This window comes from Antrostomus carolinensis, unplaced genomic scaffold (assembly GCF_000700745.2).
Source record: "Antrostomus carolinensis isolate BGI_N321 unplaced genomic scaffold, ASM70074v2 scaffold16754, whole genome shotgun sequence".
Taxonomy (NCBI): domain Eukaryota; kingdom Metazoa; phylum Chordata; class Aves; order Caprimulgiformes; family Caprimulgidae; genus Antrostomus; species Antrostomus carolinensis.
In genome coordinates, this window is record NW_010308842.1 from 28430 (window position 1) to 49689 (window position 21260).

General features: G+C 43.1%; 1 protein-coding gene across 1 annotated transcript; it reads right to left on the reverse strand.

The window, feature by feature from the left end:
• Nucleotides 1–302: 302 nt before the first annotated feature.
• On the reverse strand, nucleotides 303–20776 carry LOC104523370 (bone morphogenetic protein 7). The gene is made up of 6 exons (XM_010165920.1): nucleotides 20537–20776; nucleotides 9457–9605; nucleotides 4252–4449; nucleotides 2873–2949; nucleotides 2190–2300; nucleotides 303–898 (listed from the first exon to the last, which is right to left on the reverse strand). Exons 1-6 carry the CDS (start codon nucleotides 20749–20751, stop codon nucleotides 749–751), a joined length of 900 nt encoding a protein of 299 aa, XP_010164222.1. The 5' UTR covers nucleotides 20752–20776; the 3' UTR covers nucleotides 303–748.
• Between the last annotated feature and the right edge of the window lie 484 nt (nucleotides 20777–21260).

Below are 21260 nucleotides of genomic sequence, written 5' to 3' on the forward strand. Positions count from 1 at the left end.
TTGCTAGAGGAAATTTCTTTCCTTGTTGACAAAAAAAAAAGTATACCCAAAAAGTCTTTCTCTTTGGAATTATTTTCTTCGGTTCTCTTGCTTACCAATTAGAAAATGTTTGGGTTTTTTTCTTTTTTTCCTTGGACTGATCTGTCCTTTGAACTTGCATCAATTCAGATATAGCTTTTGCTACTATAGTTTAAAACTGGAAGTTGCATGTAATTAGTCTTTGCTTTTGCTTATGAAATTGAAGCAAACAGAGGGATGGAAGTAATAATTCTCTAACAAAATACCTGTTCACTCCAGGTATATTTTGTTCACTTATTTTATTGCAAACTGTATTACAGGAACTACACATGCTTATTAGTCACAGCACATTCTCACCTTGGATAGATGGGTAGATTATTATTTTTTTTAACTTGCAATCAACACTGGTGAGTTTGCAATCTTCAGAAAGACTCATCTGCAAAAAGTATGTATCATAGGAGCCAATTTTGTAGGCGGATTTGGTTTTAAATAGTTCCTCTCGCTTGTTTCAGTTTACAAGCTCATTGTCTCTAATAAACTAAAACAAAATGTGTTCAAATGCCACTTAGATCCAGAAACTGTTCCATTGTCTGAAATTTCAGAAGCCCGGTCCTAAAAACTGTTTGGGATTTTTTTTAAAACCCATTGCTGGAGTGCTAACCTTTTCCCCTCCCCCACATAGCCATACAAAAACCACACTTTACAAATAACCTTCCCCCCCACCCCCCATCTAATGACAGCCACATGCTCGTACCACCATGTTCCTGTATTTTTTTAAGATAACATTGGAGCTGTCATCAAAATAGAGCACTGAGATGGCATTGAGTTGTGTAGGAGCACAGCAGGGTTTCGGCACAGTCTCTGGGTTTATAAAGTGAACCTGGGGAATGAAAGTAGACGCATGTTAAGATTTACTTTTCCCCTTTCCTCTCCCATGTTTTTCTTTCCCAGGCAACCTTCTGTCTGCCCCATACACTCACTCAGACATGTTTTGAACACCTGGCTTTGTGTACAAATGTCTTGAGATGTCCCCTGCGTGTACGGAGGCTGACACACGCACCCAAGTCAGTTGGAAATCTTTCAGTGAAGCAGGTTTTCATTAGAAAATTCCCATTTGTCAGAGCAGTCAGCATTCTGCAGGAGTGCACCAGCTACGATAAACTCTGTGGGATGTGTGAGCAAGGTGTTGTGAGAAATCCCATCAGCCCTGGGTGGGGGCCCCTGTCCCTGCTGCTGGCAGCACCAAGACCCAGCTGGGGCCAAGGACTCCAGTCCCTTGTGCTCCCCACTGTGAGACCTCCAAGGAGAAGGGGGAAAAGCAAATAAAAAGCAATCTACCAGGAGAAAAACACGCAGATATTTCTTCCATGGAAACACAGATGCTTCTAGTTTCCTTACTACTTTTTGCAATGCTGTCCTTAGATGTGCACAGGACATGGGATGTAGATGAAAAGGTGGAGTGAGCCTCCTTGTGCCCTGCAGATGTGTGCAGAGGGCCTGGGCTGTTAAGCTGGACCAGAGCTGGATAGGGGAGGGCATCCAGGCAGGTCAGCTCGGGATGCTGCACAGCCAGGGTATTTGGGACCAATGTATCTTCTACCCCATGCCAAGAGCTGTGGGGCATTGGCCTTGGTGACACAGCTGGGGCTGGATGGCCCCCAGCCAATGGTCCCCTTGAGCACAGGGGCTGTGTCCCATCTGGACATCTCTGCACAATTTCACAAAACAAATACACCCACAGAGCAGCTGGGCTGTGTAATTTTGGGGGTTCACTGACCCCTTCCTCAGTCTGTCCCCAAATCCACTTTTGGCAGCAGCATACAGTGGATCCTTACAGAGTTTTTCCAAGAGATACTGATAGTGGGTCTCAAGTCCTGCTCTTTCCTTCCCATGCAGTGGGACTATACCACCATTAAGATGTCTATCATAGGGCCCTTTTAAACTGGAGAGGGCATGTCAATGCTTGCAGCAAAGACGGGATAACTCTTAGCCAACTATTAATTCAGGCCACTTGGCTAGACATGTTGAGCCAGATGCTGCAGGCATCTTAATGAGCTCATGCAGACCTTCCTTCTCTTGTTAGCTTAGAGATTTATATATATATATATAAACTTATTTCTGAGTAGCACCTATCAAGTATAACTCTGTACTAGAAGCTACAGTACACCTACCAGTGTTTGTACAATGGCATGATTTGTAGCATTCATGTAGGAATTCAATGGGAAAGCACATTCTCCTTCACAGTAATACGCAGCGTAGCCCTCCGGAGCGATGATCCAGTCCTTAATTACATTGGAGATGTTAGATTGTGGAGAAAGACAGAAATGTTGTGCAGTGAAACAAAAAGTAAAACAGCACATAAATCTATCATAATGCTATCTTCTAAAGTGGCTGCTTTTCTGGAGGGACATAATCCCACTTTGCAAATATGCCCACAGGGTAGCTGACTTAAGGGGTTAGTTGTTTATCCATTCACCAGTGTCCTCCTGGCTGTCCACAAGGATCACTCCACCCATCACTGAAATGCAGGTACAAGCTTTCAGAAGTGAAAATGTCTTTAACCAGGTCTAAAAGAATTGGTAGACGAAAATGGAGAGCTGTGTGTGCATTCAGCACTGCCAGGGGAAATTCAGGGCCACGGTTCCTCAAAAAGACCCAAGTGTGTTGAGTTTCTAGCCAGTCTCACACTAAGTATATGTGTACCTGAACTTTGCAGAAGCACTTCTCAAGCATGCTAAAGGCAATATACAGTTTTTTCCCCTTGGGATTAAAAAAATTATCCAGTTATTTGCCGGATCTCACTATTACATGTTGGTAAGTGATGTGCAAAGGCACCCCAGCTCACACCCCTTACCTGCCACCCCAGGTCCCTGAAGCTGACATAGAGCTCGTGCTTCTTGCAGGCCTGTCGCTGGTCGCTGCTGCTGTTCTCTGCACGGGGAGAATGGGGGGGGCTGTAAGACTGGGCTGCCCCAGCACCCACAGCCCTCAGCAATGCCCCAACAGGGAGTCAGGCATCACTGCTCAGTTGCTGCACTTGTGGCTTTTTTATTTTAAAAAACATTTTCAGTTTTAGTCATAAAATAATAGCTGAGTTTGATACATACAAAATGCCCCTCTGGCTTTTTGTGCAAAGCCAAAAAAGGCCTGGGAAAATAGTTTGGGGTTTTTTCTTTTATCTTTCTTTTTTTTTTTCTGGGCTTCCTCTGACCTCATATTAGCATCACTGGTGATAGTTGCACCTTCAGGCCTACAAAAGCAACATGTGACATGAAGATAATGTGGAATCTCTTCCTCTGTCTAGTGCAGCTGGATCCAGATTATGGACTTCTTGCAATGGGTGACACTGTTGAAGCTAAAGAATAAAGCACGGGTCTGAATCACAGATCCGAACAATCACAACTATCAGTGCATTTTTAAAGCTGTGTCCGTCCTGGACACGTGGCCTGAGCTGGAGACCCAAGTAGAAAATATTTTTTCAATTCCTGTTTTTGGAAACTGACTCAACATGGGGTCCCCAGGCTGGAAGCAGGACACTGGTTATAGAGACTTTTCTACTTGCAGAAGTAAGAATTTCTTTTGTCCACTACCCTTCCTTTAAAAATTGAATTGATACAGCAAATAGATAATAAAAATGGACACTTAAGTACAGACCATGTGTGCTTGGAAAACCAAGGGCCCATTATTCTGAGGTATCTCATGTTCCTATTTCAAATGCCTGATGGAGTTTTCTTCTGTATTAGGAAGCACAGCTCCCTCCAAAACAGCTGCAGTTATCCTGAGCAATGCATGCATTTTCCTCTTCCATGCAAAACTTTTGGAGCTACTAAACTTCTTGGGGGCTAAACTTAAAATCACAAACTCTGAAAATCTTCAGGATTTTGATTCAGATCCACCAAAATATATTATCCATTTGATTAGTTAATCATTAACTTAATGTAGTTATCTTGCATTTTGAAATTAGAATTTATTTCATGTGGAAGAAAAGTAGATTTTCTGGTTAGGTGCCCCTTTATTTTTTTGTATTTTTAAACTGGATTAAGAAATCACTCAGTTTAACATTGTTTCAAAGAAACATTATTTTTCTAACTTTTTTAGAATAATCCCTAATCCCAAGTAGTTTCAAACCATCAGCTGAACTCTAGTGGTAGACCAAAGAGACAACAATGTGGGAGAAACCGTTCCCACATTATCCCACACCCAGAAACACTGACCCAGGAACCCACACTGTACCTGCGATGTTCGACACCCGGAAAGCTTCCTGGTTCTTTGGTGTTTTTGATCGATTCTGGCTCCTTTGCTTCCCTCCCGTGGAGCGAATACTGCGGAGATGGACCTCAGTAGCTTTGAAGAAGGCTACCGTGAACGGCTGCTTGTTCTGCGGGCCGTGCCTTCCAATGAGACCCGCCAGTTTGGGATTGATGCTTTGCCCTTAATAACAGAATGGAGTGATCAGAGGGTCTGCAGTAACTTTTCATTTTCAGCAGATAAATTTTTAGCAGAGGAGAGCTGCTGCCTGGCTGGTCAGGGTGATTCCTAGGCATGGCTGTATGCATCAGTCCACCAAGGGCCTGGACTTAATCGGCAAAGCGGCTTCTGACAAGAGCAGCTCAGCACAGCTAACTTCATTTTATATCTGTGTGTAAAAGTTACATAAAATAGTCCTGCATATGATTATTTTACCCTAAATCCGCTTAGCATTAAGTTTTCCTGCATTCTTTAGAGGGGTTTCTTTAAGTTCACCAACCTATAATTTGAAGTGATCCTATAAAAGGAACCATAAAACTCAGCCCATAGGAACACTAAATTCCCACTGGAAGGTTATTAACTTAAAATAAAAGTGCCTTGTATGAAATGTTGACAGAGTTCCAGTTATACTGTAGCTGAGAGAAACCAATAGTTCAGATGTTTAGAGACATTTTGCTTAATGCTGTATCTCAGCACTACTGTACCCGATAACCTTGTCCTAAAGTCATTGATTACTGTTCATGCTTCCTTCATCCTGGGCTTTTAAAATAATTCTGGTTTTGGTAAAAGATGATTAGGTGGTTTCTCTGTAGAATGAAATTAATTATTTACAAATGACATAAGGAGTGGGTGGCAGCAGGAAATTTAATGCTTCTCCCTGTTGCCTCTAAAGGGTGTCTGGGTGCTGTTGTGAAATGGTGGGGTGATACTCAGAATTATTCTGTTCCAAGCTACCGAGTACTGCTGCTAAGCCAAAGCTATGTTAATGACTTCTGTGATCCTTTTGTTAAGGACAGAGCTGGGCCTTGTCAGCCACAAATCAAATATGCCAAAGGTGACACTTTCTTAGAGAAGCCCTAAAAGGCAGCCTGACCAGGGAGAGCAAGTGAGGGGCTGTAGTCCACTGACAAATATTTCCTTATCTTACTAGTTTCTGACTGCTGTGTGAAAAGAAGCTGGTAACCTGAAGTATTTCTAGGTAATAGAATCATAGAATGGTTTGGATTGGAAGGGACCTTAAAGATCATCCAGTTCCAACGCCCCTGCCATCAGCAGGGACACCTTCCACTAGACCAGGTTGCTCAAAGCCTCATCCAGCCTGGCCTTGAACACTTCCAGGGAAGGGGCATCCACAACTTCCTTGGGCAACGTCCAAGGAAGTCATTCCAATAGACTATAACTGCTATTTTTAAAATGAGGAAAGTAAATGCCAAGGCTTATAAATTATTGTCTTTATGCTCTTGCACGTGGACAAAGATTGTTAAATGTGACAGACCCAGAAAAGGGGGCTGTGGTTAAAGCTTGAGGCCAAGAAATGGACTGGTGTCAGCTAGAGTCCATTCTCTATTTTTCTGACAGCGTGCAGCCCCGTGAGCAAGTCCTAACTGCCACTGTAGGGGATTTATGGAGAGGACTGGCTCAAGAGGTCCTTTAACAGGAGCATGTAAAAGTGTGTAGCCAGGTCCCATGGCATGCCCCATGTGGAGAGCAAGGCCAGGCCTTGCAAACTAGAAAAAGCAAAACTGATCTCAGACGGGGCACCAGGAAAGCTGGGGTGAAAATAGCAAATGCAAAAACTCTTGTACATAGATTTATATGTGGAAACACATCGACAACTCCTTCACCTTCTGCTTAAGCTCCTTTCTGGAAACTAGTCCAAACAATTTTCATTTTAAACATTTGAGGCTGAGCCCACAAAGTGCTTAAGCAAGTAGCTAATGCTAAATATATAAGTAGTTCCATTTGTGCTCAGGCTTTGCCAGATCGAAGCCTTATTTCCTGAGAACAAGCTCAGCTGCAGGAGTTAGAGCTCACTGAATACTGCTCCTATGGCTTTTCCTTCAAAGAAGCCTTTCTGCTTCCCAAATCTGGTTAAACTAGCAAGTGCATCTACGGCTGTGGTCTGTCCAGTGTAAATTATTTTATCTTTACCATGTCTCTAGAGAGTAGGTCAGCAGTATGCAGGGAGGGGACCCAGCTTACACTGAGATGTTTAACGGTTTTGCATTAGCACAGCAATAAGTAGCATTTGACCAATGATTTCCTCATGTAACACCAACTCGTCATGTTCAAGACCAGTACAGTGGCAATGTTTCCTTGGGGGGGGGGAAGTGTGTAAGGCTCCATATGTGAAGTAGTGTATCTTTTTAATAAAGATAGGAAAAATGCACTTTCTAACTCTCCTATACATCCAGAAAGCAAAGTTAAACACAAGGACACGAGTGTAGTCCCCACTTGACAATGATAAACTTCTCCCAAAGAACTAAAGCTGTGCTCTTGGACCAGAGGGCACAGCTTTATCTGCTTTTATGTAGCTGCTTTTTTTAATACTGTCAAAAATGGGATCTTAAGTAATAAACTAAGTAAACCCAAGTGGGCAGCTGCTGTTCTCACACGCTGCTGCTGAGCAAGGCATCTGGGGTGTTGGGCTGAGAGCTCGTTGAAGGCTGCTGAGTCACTCAAACATTTATTTTGCTTGCTGCTTGAGCTGGTCCCCATTTTCTAAGAGTAAACAACAACCCTTTGATTCTACCCTAGTTATACATGTTGATATACTTATTTGGCAAGACTATAAAGAAATACAAAGATCAGTTAAATTAGTATCTTTTGTATAATTTCATCTGGACAGTGCTTATGATGTCAGAATTCTTGTTTTACATAGACTGTATTGGCATCATGGTTGGAGATCTCTACAGGTAATGACAGATACAAAGGAAAGATTTTTATTTTTTTTCTTATTTATTTAGAGCTTTGGGGGTTGCCCAAGCATATAATGTTGTATCAAAATCCTGTTGTGTTTGCAGCATATGATTTTCATATGAAGTCCAAGTGTAAAAGCGGCTCTCTTGTTAGTGCACACAGTTGGTCTAAATCCAAAATGAAACTTGGGGAGCAAGGAAGGACATGTCCTTGCCGTTCAAAATAGAAAGAAAAATTCATGTGTATGGTGGAGAACTGTGAATGCAAAGATGTGCTGCCAGGGGATTTGGTTACAGAAGGCAAGCTGATAATTGGGTCCTGTATGTCTGTATTTACTTTTTAAACACTGCAGTTGGCTTTTCTAACTTTAATGACAGGCTGATTAAAGTATTTTGTTAATCTATTTTGAGAAAACAGCCAGCTACTTTTTATGTGATTTTGACCCATTACAAACTGAGCTAGATTTTTCAGGAATGTAAAAAGAAACCGGATTACTAATTTTCGTTGAGTTAAATAACAGATGAGAATGCATTTCTCACTGAACTTTTGTTCAGGGAATTTTTATCTTTGAAAGCTCTATCTCTGATAGATCGGGCTGCATGCTTTAAAGAGTCCGCTCCTGATTGCTTCAGCACAGCAGTTACTGTGTGTGCAAAGTTGCGGTATTTCCTTGGATGCAGGATCCTGAAAAGTTTCCATTTTAATTTGTAATAAATTGTCTGCCTTCCTCCTTAATGCCAAAAAATGGGATTGAATTTTGCTGTAATATCAGTAGGTGAGGATGGGGGAGGACAGAGTGATAAGAAGGCTTTATCGGTGTAATAGTGTGAGTGTGATACTGTAGTGTCTGTAGTGTTCAGAGATACTGAGCCTACTTCCAGCTATGACTTTTCTGTGGACTCTGGGCTCAGTCTTGATGGGTTTCCTATATGTGAACCAGAACTGAACGAATGTGCCACGATCGTGGACACAACTTCTGTACTTCCAAGTATTTCCTTTAGGAGGCAAGCTGGAAACTAAAAACAAGGATAAGTGTTTGAAAACAGGTTAGGCTTGTCTTGGCTGTTAATTTGCCTTGCTGTTTTAGCTTTAAGAGTCAAGATTAAGTTGTAAACCAGGCTGAATTTGAATCTTTATGCAAAGGTGGCAAAAGACATCTGCCATCGGGGTGGGGACTAGTAACTTCCATGGTGAAGCTCTTTGTATCTGTGTTTGGGTTTCTGCATTCACTGATCACTCAGAAAGGGCAGGTTAAAACGAACCCTGTGCACCTCTCTGTGCACAGGTCTCACATGAGAAAAATCACCCTTTCATGTAAATGACTCTCTGCAGGTTGCCTGTTTCAAAACTGATTTGCATAGTCTTTATGCAAAATACTACTTATGGGACACATTGTGTGTTGCATAAAAACCAACAGCAAGTGATATCATAGATGCATATCTGGAGAATGAAAGTATGTCCTTAGATAACTACATTCAGAGTATTTATAATAATTTTGAGCTGAGTTTTGCTTAATCTCTCCTGCGAGGCGGCCAGGCAGTTTCAGATGGTTCCAGGTCCTGGGAACCCCCGAGAAGATCCAAGATACTTTGGTTTCCTTGCACAAGTCTACAAGTGAGGATCAGAAATCTTAACTTTAAGACAAATCAGCATGACTTTTTAGTTAAGACCTGGTTAGGAAATTTCCCCACCTGATTCTAAACACATCCTTTCTGGAGACGTTTCAGACCCAGGTCTTCCCACCCATTCCCAAACCTCACAGGTTTGTACCATAAACACACTGCAGACCTTGGAGTCCAGACCAGGCATGACTTCAATGTCATTTCTGCTGCCACAAAGGAGATTAAAATGATTCCTAGCTGTGTTCTGAATTTGAAAGGATTTTTGTGCCATTTAACACCACCCTTCTACATCACTCAGTTGTGTCTTTTTGCACATAGCAAAAGTTTCTTCCTCTCTTCTCAACTGGATTGCACTACCTGCAAATCAGCCAGCAGCATATACAGACTTTGATGGGGATGTGTACGTAGCTAATACTGAAATGGCGGCAGACAGGTTACCAGTCTGTTACAGCATTCGAGTACATCCTTAACGTGAAATATATCTATGGATTTTTTTCAAAAATTATTATTTGCATCTTAGGCAAATTCAGGAAAAACATGCCTAAGAGATCCTACCCAAAGGAAAGAGTACTGAATGCTTAAGGCTTCCCTTGGCTGGGAACTGTGTAACTCAGAGACTCACTGATTGATGTTGGTGTCTGACACTCACCATCGATGCCTTCCACAGAGAGCTGCAGGCCAAGATTGTGTTGGGGATTCACCACCCAGTGATTACTGGTTGCAGTAATGTCAAACACCAGCCACCCTTCTTCTGCGGCCCAGATTGTTCGAGAGTCGAGCAGGAACAAATCTGAATCCCTGAAAAAAAGAAGTGTAATTCCCAGTTACCCTGGCTTTCCACTGGAGTCTCTCTAGGCATTCACATACGTGCTTTAAGCAACACACTTGATCGGCTTTTCAGCAATAGGCAGATCATGCCGGAGCTGGGCTGGCACGCTTTCCCGTCTGATCTCCTTCAGATGAAGCACTTTTCTTCAGTTTAAAAAGGGAGGATGGGTTGAAGCAGAGTTGAGGTGGTTTTGGGTTACTTTGCTGTTAGTTAACCTTAGAGCTGCTGATGCAACTTCAGGAAAAACGCTTGCCAGGCACAGATTTGCAAAATTATTGTTTGCATATGCAAACTTGGTAATTGGGCAGACAATGCTGCTCATTATCCTTTCCACACATAATTTCCTAACCTTTATGCATAATTGTAGCTCTGGTGCAAGCCAGCTGGAACACTGGTGTGCATATATTAACATATGTAATGGTTTTTTAAAATCTGTTCGTCTGAGGTTACAGCTAATTGATTGAGGCAATAACCCTCTGCACAGTCACAGGTCTGCATTACTATGGGTGGCATTTTTCTTTCAGTTCGTCACTTCATTTTTTTTTAAAGGCCACTGCTGAGTTATTCTAGTTGAAGAACTAATACCAGAAAATGTGAAAGATCTGAAATGGAGAGGATTGCGTGCATTTGAAAAGGGTGAAATCATTCTGGATTTACAAAACATTTCCTGGCAAATTTCTGTAAAATTAAAATTTGAGAAAACACAGGTTCTGTAAAGGAAAGAATCTTTTCTTATCAGAAATTAAGAAAGAGATAAAACTTGGATGGAAATAGTGAAAAAATTGGAGAGTGCTGCATTTCCTTTATGAAAAACGACTTTAGAAGAAGAACAAAGCAGCACGGTGGAAGTGTCTAGACAAGTCCCATAAGAGCTACTTTTGTACTTACAGTGCACAAACATGATAACTTTTTTAAGTGTAATTATATCCTTTTGAATGAAGAAATATCCTTGGAAAACCCTTTAATCATGTCCTCAAAGCTTAAAGAAGTCCTTATTAATTTTGCCACTATTGATTTGTCAGTGCAAATATATATATATTTAACTTAGTTTACACAGTGCCTCTTGTTTGCACGAAATATCAAGTGATCAAAAATGAATCTGAGAAGTGCTGTTGGCATAGAGGCTTTTGTCTTGTAGCTTTTAGTGATTATTTTCCCTGTGAGATACCAAGAAATTAGAGGCTTCTGTCCCACACAGCTGAGTCAAAACAGAAATGGAGTTTTATTGTAATGTTTTTACTATCTAGCTTTCCTTTCAACCTTTGTGGGACAGGGTGTATAAGAGATGATGGCTTTCCTCCATGAGCTAATGACTGTCACCGCCTCTGGCTCTGTGCTGGCTTACATGAAATTAAAACTTCTGAAATTAGTTCCTGCAGAGCACGTGAGCGCATCACCCAGTGTGCGTAAAAGGAGGATTCTGTCGTTTCCTCACCAACGCAGGATGCTGTTAACCTTGGGATGTGACAGGGCTGAATACATAGGTGCAGCCAGTGCTGCTGAGGGTGCAGTGAGTGCTGCATGTGGCAGCCTGAGGGCTTTCAGTGTCAGCTCAGTTCAGAAAGAGGAGGCAAGGGCTGATGCTCGCGAGAGATGTTTTGCGGCAGTGGGATTGTGGCAATTTAAATTCTTCCCTTCACTCAGCACAGCCCTGCTATGGAGGAAGGTACGGGAGAGAGAGTTTTGCTTTCTTTTAAACAAAGTTTTTGTTTGTGGAAGAAGCCCTACATCAGAATTGAACTTGCTGCAACATTTTCTTGCTAACACATAGGGGATCCCAGGGGGAGTATTTTGGCAGATGTCTGGGCAGCCAAAGCAGGTGGCTCGGGAAGAGGTCATGGTGCAGCAATGGAGACCCTCAACCCAGGTGCTGGGAGCTGCTCTCTGAAGCTCCATCAGCTTTGCTGGGTGCACCTAGGACAGCTAAAGATAAACAGTACAGCTAACCCCCTCCTTCCACATACACATTAGTTACAGGAATATAAGATGCTTGAACTCTAACCGGGGGACAGATTTCCTGGGGTTTCATCCCCACCCAGAAGCAATGGCTCTGTTCCCACTGCGCATGACGCAGCCCCATGGACACCTCCCGCCCTTCCCTGTTTACAACACACTGAACAAAACACATCCCAGAGGAGCTGGGGACGAGGGAGTAGCACAGATTGGCCTGTTCCAATGGCTGAGTCCAAGTTTCCAGAAGTAAAGGGTTTTTATATTCACATACTGCATCATTTAAGCATGGCCCCTGACTGGAACTCATGATTCACACGAGGTTTAGTTAATAGGGATTTGGATTGCTTGGGTTTTTCTCCCTTGTACTTTGCAGGTTGAAGATAATAGCAATAATGATAACTTTTTTGTTATTAGCTACTGCTCAACTGCAGTATTACTCAGAAAAACCAGCCTTTAAGCTTCCCAGGCTGACATGATGCAATCAGGGTAACCAGACAACATGAGGCATCAAGTACCAGGGTGAGTCAGTCTGGGAAATTGTATAATGCGTTTGTTTTCCTGTAGTTACAGCAATGTGCAAACAATAGGCCTGGAGGTGAAGCCTGAAGTGAGAGAGATCAAAGGGACCCACTAAAGGGAAATGTCCTTCCCACACACACTTAGAACACTTGGACCCTAAAAGGCCCCATGTCAGATGCTCTCTGGAGAAGTTCAAGCACTCCCGGATTAGTACTTTCCACCCCAGCCCACCAGCAGCGGCCAGGGATGGGATGTACAATGTGATTAGTGTTGGAAGCAGAGGCTCCTGAGATCATGGTGCCAGTTCTGATGAAAAGAAACCCCTCGTTATTTTAAAAAGAACAACCTCCCTACATGTGAAATGCCCTGCTCTCCAAAGACTTACGGCAAACAGCGTTAAATCACTAATGGACAGCAAGCCCTTTAGACATCATTGTTGGACAGGACATAATAAACACGGCAAAGAAATGTTATTCTGCTTAGGTTTAAAATTTGCTCTGAAGGCTCCCATCTAAAATGAGTTGTCATATGAGATAGTGCTAGTTAAGTTTAGTGTGGTGTTAGGTTTGCGATAAAGATCTAAGCACAAAGGGAAAAGGTTTCTAGTGCACATCTCATCCTCTGGTACCTTACCTACCAATGGTATGCGTATCTACAGCATTCTTGGAGCACTGTAAATAATGGCTCTGCACCCAGGAAGCAAAAAGCACTTTGGTTCCTTGGCCTTGCATTCAGTCCCTTCACTTGAGAACTTCAGAGCATGTGAGAAACTGTACTGAACCTCTTCCCAGATCAAGAGATAGGAAGAGGCACATGATCTTCATTTTACGGAAAATTAAGCTGGGACATGGAAATGTTAATGTCTAGATTAGAGTTACATAAATGATGAAGTCTGGATCCAGATCACAAGTATTTTTTATTGAGACCATATCAAAATGGCTCAGTGTTCAAAATACTTACATCAGCAAGAGTGTCAAAAATTTTAGCAACGATAAAACTCAGGGATTTCAGTTCAGTTTTCTCAAGCATCAGGCTGTTGATGGAGCCTAAGATGAAGACAGGAGGTTGGCACTTGTCTAATGACTGCTTCAGTAGTGTCTGGTGCTGGATGCCAGAAAGGAGAGGCACCTCCTGTTAGAAACACTCCCAAAAATTTGTCTACAGGTCATATAACTGCTGTGTGGTCTATGAAATTTCCTTAATAAACTTGGTATTTTCTGGAATTGAGGGTGAATAACAAATATTGCAAAGTGAGGGTGGCTGAGAAGGATGCCTGTGAGGTCGTGTCTGGAAAGCAGCTGGAGTTACGGAGGTGGAAGGGCTGAGGCTGCCAAAGGGCTGTGTGTGAGCAGGGACGGGGAGGGCAGGTGGCATGAATGGGGTAAGAAAGGGAATCACAGGGGATTAGTGGAAGAGAAAAGGACTGGAAGAACTGAGGTTTGTGGGGCTGAGTGGAGAAATAAGGGGAGACAAAACACAGAAAAGGCAGTAAGAGTATCGTGAAAGGAAACAGTGAGGAAGAGGGTTGCCATGTTGCAACGTGGTAACTCTAAGATAAGAAAAAGGATTAACAACCAAGAAGCTTCATGAAAATAATATGTATGGGTTCTCTGCCTTTTGCTGGGGTATTTTTCAGCCTTTAAGATGCACTTTGGTTTGTATCCATAAATACTAGAAATATATCTAAAAATTAGAAGTGCAGCTCTCCTAATAACCCGCCTTGATGAGCTGGGGCATGAGAAAGAACATGGACTAACAGGAGAGACTCAGTGAAAATATGAGAGTTGGCAATTCTGCAATAGCAAGGGAGAAAAGGAGATGAAACTCTGCATTTATAAACTACAATGCTATAAGGTCTATACTGCTCTAGGGCAGCCCTCTTACCAAACAGCACCTGCTTTTGCATCTCTTTTCTTCACTTGCTTTCCCCATCCCCCTCATCAGCTCTGTTATTCCAAGCTGCTGGTCGACAAGTGGTAACAAACACTAATGAGCACTTCCAAATGGGATAAAAATAAATGGAAAAAAGGACAGGTAGCAGAAGAGAAGGTGACTGTCAGCAGCTTTCATTACATTGCAAGACGAGCTGATTTCTGTGATGTGCTGATGCTTTGGTCCTGGGCAGACCTGTAGCCCTGGCTCACCTGGCCGTGTCCTGGCATCCCCCAGCCCAGGGCCACTGCCAGCAGGTCCTGTTGTCCCCTGCCTGTGTTCAGTAATCTGTGAGCCCAAAGAGCACACCAAGGCTGCCTGGCAGCTGCACTGCTCTGATTCCCTACCTTCTAGTTTGAGGAATTGCAGTGTTTTAAACAATAACCATACTGTGACACCTTGCAACAGACTTCAAATGGCTTCACAAATATGGGTCAACCCTCCCATTTCCATTTTAAAGTGGGAAACACTTGAGGCAGGGATATGTTAAATGTCTTATTGACTCGGCACATAAACCACAGCCACTGAGCCAGGAGCATAATCCTATCCTCTTGACTAGTACTGTAACCCTGGGGGGGGCCGTTTGGGTCACAGGCATGGTGCAAAACAGCAAGTTTACTAACAGGCAACCCAAGGACAGAGCTGGCATGGGGAGATTAAGGACAATTCACGTCCAGGTTTGAGGAGGTAGAGGGAGGAGAAGGCAGAAAGGGCATCCTGGGAGGGTGAGAGGAGATCTGGGGTTAGAAGACATCTGTTTGGATTAAAAAAATGCACTATCCAGATTCCAGTTTGCTTGGTGTCATTGCTTAAAGTCAGCTGCAGCTGTCCAAAGACAAGCTTAGGAAAATATTTTTCAGACTTTCCTACTTTGAGAGGGCCCCAGGATCTCCCTGGGCCTCTCCCTGGCACGTCTGCAACACCCTCTGTACACAGACCTGATGCAGCCCTCCTCCCACACCTTCCCTTCCTCAGATGCCTGGGATCTCCTGCTTACCCCTTCCCTCTCCCTCCCCGCTGGTAAAAACCTTCCCCATGGTCCTGCGGAGGAGCCCCCAGCCAAACACAGCCAGATGAAGGGATGGCCACAGCAGGGAGGACAGTTTGCTGGAGATGGTTTCCAAGGACTGGTCTGAAAACTGGCTGTGCTGGTAGTGAAACAGATCTGTGTAAATTTAGTTGAATCCTAAATTTAGGAGAAATTAAATTAACTTTAAAATTCCAGCAGAAGCTTAATTCTGTTTTGTGTGTCTCTGGTAGTCGTGTTCCCTTTCCTGTGTGGTGTTTGACAATGGTAAGATCTAGGTTTCAAAGACTGATTAGAAGTGGCAATGGGAGTTTGTTACAGAGAGATGCAACATGTTTCCTAAATATGAAGCCTCTTGTAAAAGCAGTGCTGAAAGAAAGGAGGTTCTACACCTATCTCTGACACTTCAGATACAGCTGTTTCTGGTCAGTGTTGAATCGTTGTTCATTAGTGCATCACTTAGCTGAGCAAGAGCCCACCGGGGTATGCAGAATGCCTTCTGCAGCTATGCAAGTGCCTGTGAAAAGTTGTGCCTTGCTAAGTGAGTTCAGGATCTGTCAAAGGTTGTGAAGGTTGCAGTGGCTTTTAGGAATGGCCTGAAAGAGATAAGTAGGTGCAGTTCTGTTCTTGGAGAGCTACAGGGTTTCTGTGCTGAAGTTCCCTTGCTACTGTGCCCAAGAGCATATCGGGATGGCTACAGTTATCGACTGATTTGCAGATAAGTCACCCAGAAAATCGAAGCTATTGTCAGTACCTTTCTTAATGCCACTGGTACTTGCAGATATTGTCATGGTGCTTGGGCACAACGTTACAACAAACTAGACCCTTCTTTGCTGCACCACCCCTAGAGCGATCTCGCTGGTACTTTGAAATGCTGCAAAAAGAAGGCACATCTGCTTTGTGGGTTGGGTGGATCTACGCCTTTCTTAGTTACTAGAATTACATGTTTCAACCCACAACATGGAAACAGACTCCAATGAATGGGAGAAAAGGGGTCTGGAGAGGGGTTCAGGTTTGATCTGGGTGCAGAAATGGTGTAGTTTGAAGCACAAACTAAAGTGTTCCAGCTGCAAGTCAAACCCAGGAATGCATGGTGCAAGATCTTATTTTTCTGTAGGGCTGGTAACATGAGCACTCAAATCATTCACTGCCTTTGAAGCCTCTGAAATCCATAATGGCCACAAAGTGAACATGTAGCAACTACATTTCAATTACCAAAGGCTGGTCAAGTACCTGGCTTTATTCTCTGCAGTAACAAAACTCCCATCAACTTCAAAGGGGTTGGGATTTACTCCACAGTCCAAGTGCTGGGACTAATGAAATCGGAGATGTAACTCCGGGAAGAGGTATTTTAGCTTCTGAAGGTGCAGACAGATGGGCAGGATTGAGCTCTGGTGTTGAGGGGAGCTATAGTGTCTACAGTTTTTCTGCAGCTTCAGGTTAATAAATTGAGGATGATGCCCTGACTGATAATCTGCCCCAGAACTGCACAGGTACTTTTTGAAAATACACAAGTTCATATCAGTTGCAATAGGAGTTAGGTATCCAACCTGCTTAGCTGCTGTTAGAAATCCCACTACTCAATTGTATGTCTCTTGAGCATTTAAGTCCTTTTGAAATCCTTGCTTTGGCCATTGCTTAATACAACAGAAGAGTCTCTGAGGGTAATGGATATTTCTTTTGAAAAGTAGTTCACAAACTATTTAATTATTCCACTGTAAAAGTATCCAAGTTCATTTTTCTCAGGCTTGTATTCATAAGCTTTATTTTGACATGCTTCCTGCTTAGATGCCTGAGATCAATGACCTTCAACACCTTGTAGCAAGCCTTGTGCCCTGTGATGTGCACTTCCTAGCACTGGAATCTGATTTGCTTTCCCGCAGCTCCCAGGGGGGAGAAGACGGAGGCTTGAGCAGCACCCAGCTCCCTCATGGCAACCTTTAGTTCCCATGAGCTGGGTTTGTGACCACAAATAGGGACTTCATGTCCCTTTATGCTCAGCACCCTTCTCAAGCCAGTCACTGGCTTTATAAAGCTCTTTCCCAGGCTTTTGGGTGAGTGAACCATGAAGACCAAACAGAAGTTGGACATGAGTCACTGGACTTTAAGTTATGCACGCAAAATTTTTGAGACATGTTATATTAGTCAAAACATCAACTGTTTTCACAGTGTTTATCATATTAGGAACATTTTTGTTCATGAATGTCCTTGTTTGCTTAAAGTAAATAACTGATGCTTTGTGCCTAAAGAATGCTGTACATGCCTTTTTATAAAGGAGATGTTGCCCCTTTGAAAAGCTTGCCTTGCAATGAATTCATAGATTTGGAAAAGCCAGAAAGAATATTTGATCATTTAGTCTGGTTTCCTATAAGCACCTGTAATAATACCTTCAGTTTGACAGAGATATAATTTCTATTAGTCAAAGTCCAGAGTGGCATCTCATCTGCTACAAAGGACGAGGCTGGGCTCTCATTTTTACTGCCACAGTTGTTAGGTGTCTGTCTGCCCATGAACGAGCAGGCTGATGGAGGAGAGCTTCCACCCTGTGTTCAAATGTTGGTAATATCGAGGGGCAGGAATTCAGAAATAGTGTGTTGTGGTTGCAGCTGTTTGTCTGGAAAGGCCTATGCCTGTATTTTTCGCCGGTAATAAATTGCAGACAAGAGATGTTGCTGGTTAGATACCTGCCAACCTGTCTGAACTCGTAAAGCAAGTCATTAATTGTTGAACTGCTAGTACTTATGGTTTATTTGAAATGAGGGCACACCATCACAGCCTCCAAACTGGAGGCACATTTGAGGTTTAACTGAAAGTCAAGCCTTCAGCATATCCAATGGTCTCTCTATCCTCAAAGGGAAAAATCTCCAGTCAGGCTCAGCCTGGGCTTTCCAGCTGCATCCTGTGCTGGTTTTGTGGCCCTAGAAGCTGTTCTGATTCCCGCTGTGTGCCGCAGGAGAGGTGATGCTGTCGCTGCCTCTGGGGAGCCTGGCACTGAGCTTCTGGGCCTTGGAGCACCTGAACAGGAGGTGCACGTTGCAGGGGGGGCACAGGCCTGGAGAATACCTGGTGTTTCAGATCCTGAAAGGCAATTCCAGCAATGTCTTGGGAAATCCCACTGCTGTTGTATCATCATAAGGGCACAGGGAAAGAGAAAACCATTTGGTTGTTTTGTTGGCCATTGTACCTGCCGTGCTTTAGGAAGAGGAATCTACAAAGCCAAATGCGAGAAAAGGTTTTCTTGCCTGCGTGGGGGGAAGGGTTTGGCTTTGTTTTGCTCTTGTTGCTAACAACGTCAGATGGGTCTGACTTTCCAGCCTGCTCAGGATGAGACAAACAGCCAAGGAAGCATCAAAGTGAATGGGTGTTTTTTGATCAACATTGGAGAGAGTTTGTTTCCTTTCTCCACTTGCCCAATGACACATTGACTTGGATGACTGGTCTGTGACAGAGCCGGTTGGAAAATGTCAGTGGAAAAATGCAGAAAAAGAGCAAATATTTTTACAAATGTTAGGGACAATATTTTTACCTTTGGTCAATCCAAACCAACAGGAATATTTTTTCAGGACAAACTGTTCAAAACTCACCATTGCATGTGCCAAAATGTATCCAAAGGGTGAATGTGCATGAACACTCATTAAAAAAAAGTGTTCCTGTGGTGAATATGACGCAGTAAAATTGCATCTAATCTTGTAGCTGAAACATCTGTATAATTAGCAAGATTCCTCACCTCTTCCAGCCAGTGGTTCATGCATGTGCCTGCCCTTCGCATACATTTTTTCCTTTAGGAATAAAAATTAGTGAAGGAGAGAGTTTGCAGAAACACCTGATACTTCAAGCAGTTGCATATCCATAACTATGTCCAGTGGGTACCTTGCAGCCCTCTCTAAACATAGCTTTAACAAACCTGTGGATGTATCATCTTAAAACTAAGGTAATAAATGTCATCCTAACTCTCTCAGCAAGTTTCTACCTCGCAAATCAGGATCTGAAGGATCCCTGGCATTGGATGAGGAAGGATATTTATTCCAAGAGCAGGTTTCTGGCAATTCCCTAATGCCCTGGCATGCTGGTGAGGGACTCTTCATCTGCCAACACACATCTTGTTTCTGCTCTTCCCAAGAGTGAAAAGTCATCCCTGCAGACTTGTACCTGTCTAAGCTACTCGAGAAATACAGCAAAGGGCAGCTTCTGTGTCTGGATGGGCCCAAGATGAAATAAACTTAAACACTTGCAGTAAGCAGGACATCTAACGGGTCCTATGCACATTTGTTGCTCATCGCCTTCTCCTTTCAGAAAGCCTGGTTAAAATGTATAGGTTGAGTTATCATTGTTCAATAAAATTGGATTAATATTAGCACAGTCCCCAAATAGGTGTGTCATTAGAAATGCCACGAGAACCATGAGTTTTGACCCATAAAATTGGAATTTCAGATGTGGAAGAAAACACACCAGTAGTTAAATACTTTTACCATCCAGCAAAGCCAGTAGACATTCTCACCATTTAAAAATGTTGATAAGGTTTCCTGTCATATTTTAGTGGTGCATTTTTTCTGCATTTTTATTAGCCCTTATAAAAATATAAAGCCCCTTTTTAAACCCCTGGTGTTTCTCTTTTCATAAACCTAAATTAGTAGTATTATTACCCCATATTTATTAGTCCTAGAGAATAACTTCTGACTAGCACGTGACTGTAAATACTTTTCATGTAGATAAATGCCAACTCACTTTTGGTAGGATTTGTATGTAAAAGAAATATGTACAAATGAAAGTAAGTGCCTTTGATAAATGGTTAGGGATTGCTGATTAATTGGAACTAAAAACAGATGAGAAAATCAAACATATGTTCTTATTCAAGTTTGCTGGAGGATTTGTCAAGGAGCTTGGCATACATTAATAATTGCTTGGAATAGATTTAATAGCTCATCTTGTAGTTTTGCACACACAAAACAATCAGTCAATATAAAAAGCGTGGTGTCATCCGTCTTTGTTAATTAGGGATCTCGAACGCCATCAGTAATAAAGGCTAGTAATTAAGCTACAATTAGAAAGGAAGTGTTCAGATGTGGGTTTGCTACCTCAGGATCCATAAAGCGGCAGGAGGAAGAGGGTAGGTCTTCCAGAAATCTTTAAATACTCTGAGTTTATGATCTTTTCCTGCGCTAGCACACAGCCAGGCTTGTTTGCTCCTCAGCTCCCGGCTGCTCCCAGGGGCAAGAGTGCCAGTGCTGGGGATGCTCCCTGGGGCACGCAGGGCACCTTCTCTCCATGCCCTCAGTGGCTGACCAGCCATGGCAGCTACGTGCCCACCACATTAGCATCGACTGAGTTTTCACTGTACAACCCTGATGCCTAAGCTCAGCTCTTCAGACACGTTTGATGGCACCAGTATTTCTAAAAATATTGGATATCACTTTTTGGAGGAATATTCTGTGCTGCGCTTTCATTGGGATTTGCCTGTGGGTCACTCACCTTCCCGGGTGCTCCTGGAGTACCTGGTAGACACTAATTTGGAACGTTTCATTATCGAAGCGTTCAGGGATGTAATCCTTATATATCCTGAACTCCGCAGCCGTCACTGCTTCCCCCTCTGGGATTCTGGAGAGATCAAACCTGAACTCTCGGTAGTGGCAGCGCTGATGGTGAAACTCTCGGTCATGCTCCACTGAAACAGAAAAACAGCCCATTAGCCACCTGCTTTGTTCCCTTTCCTCTCACCATCAAACAAGCTTGTGAGTTGCCACAACAGAAAAGGGCAAGAATATCTGATTGCAGCTTCTCATGCTGTTGTTCGGTTCATTAAAGCACGTAGGAAATACACGACTTTATCTGGGCTATTATAAGCACATATGTGTTTATCAGACTCTCTTTGAAACAGTTTTACAGCTGGCTGGTACAGGGTGTTGGTGACCGTTGTGTTTTAATGATTTTTGGCAGCTTCGTGCTTGACAAGTGACTCTGGACATTTGCCACCGATAACGATCAAGCTGCTGTAGGAAGGAACTAAAAGAAACAGATGGGGCTTTTCAGGAGTGCTGGTTCTTGGCCTGACTCTGCTCCTGAAAATTACACATGCACACACATATATATACAAATTCCAGTCCTTGAGGCTTTTCCTGCCAGCGACCCACATTTGGTGCCAGCTGAATTCATCACAAACTCTCAGCACCACTCCAAAGGGTCAAAGCTTTCATTT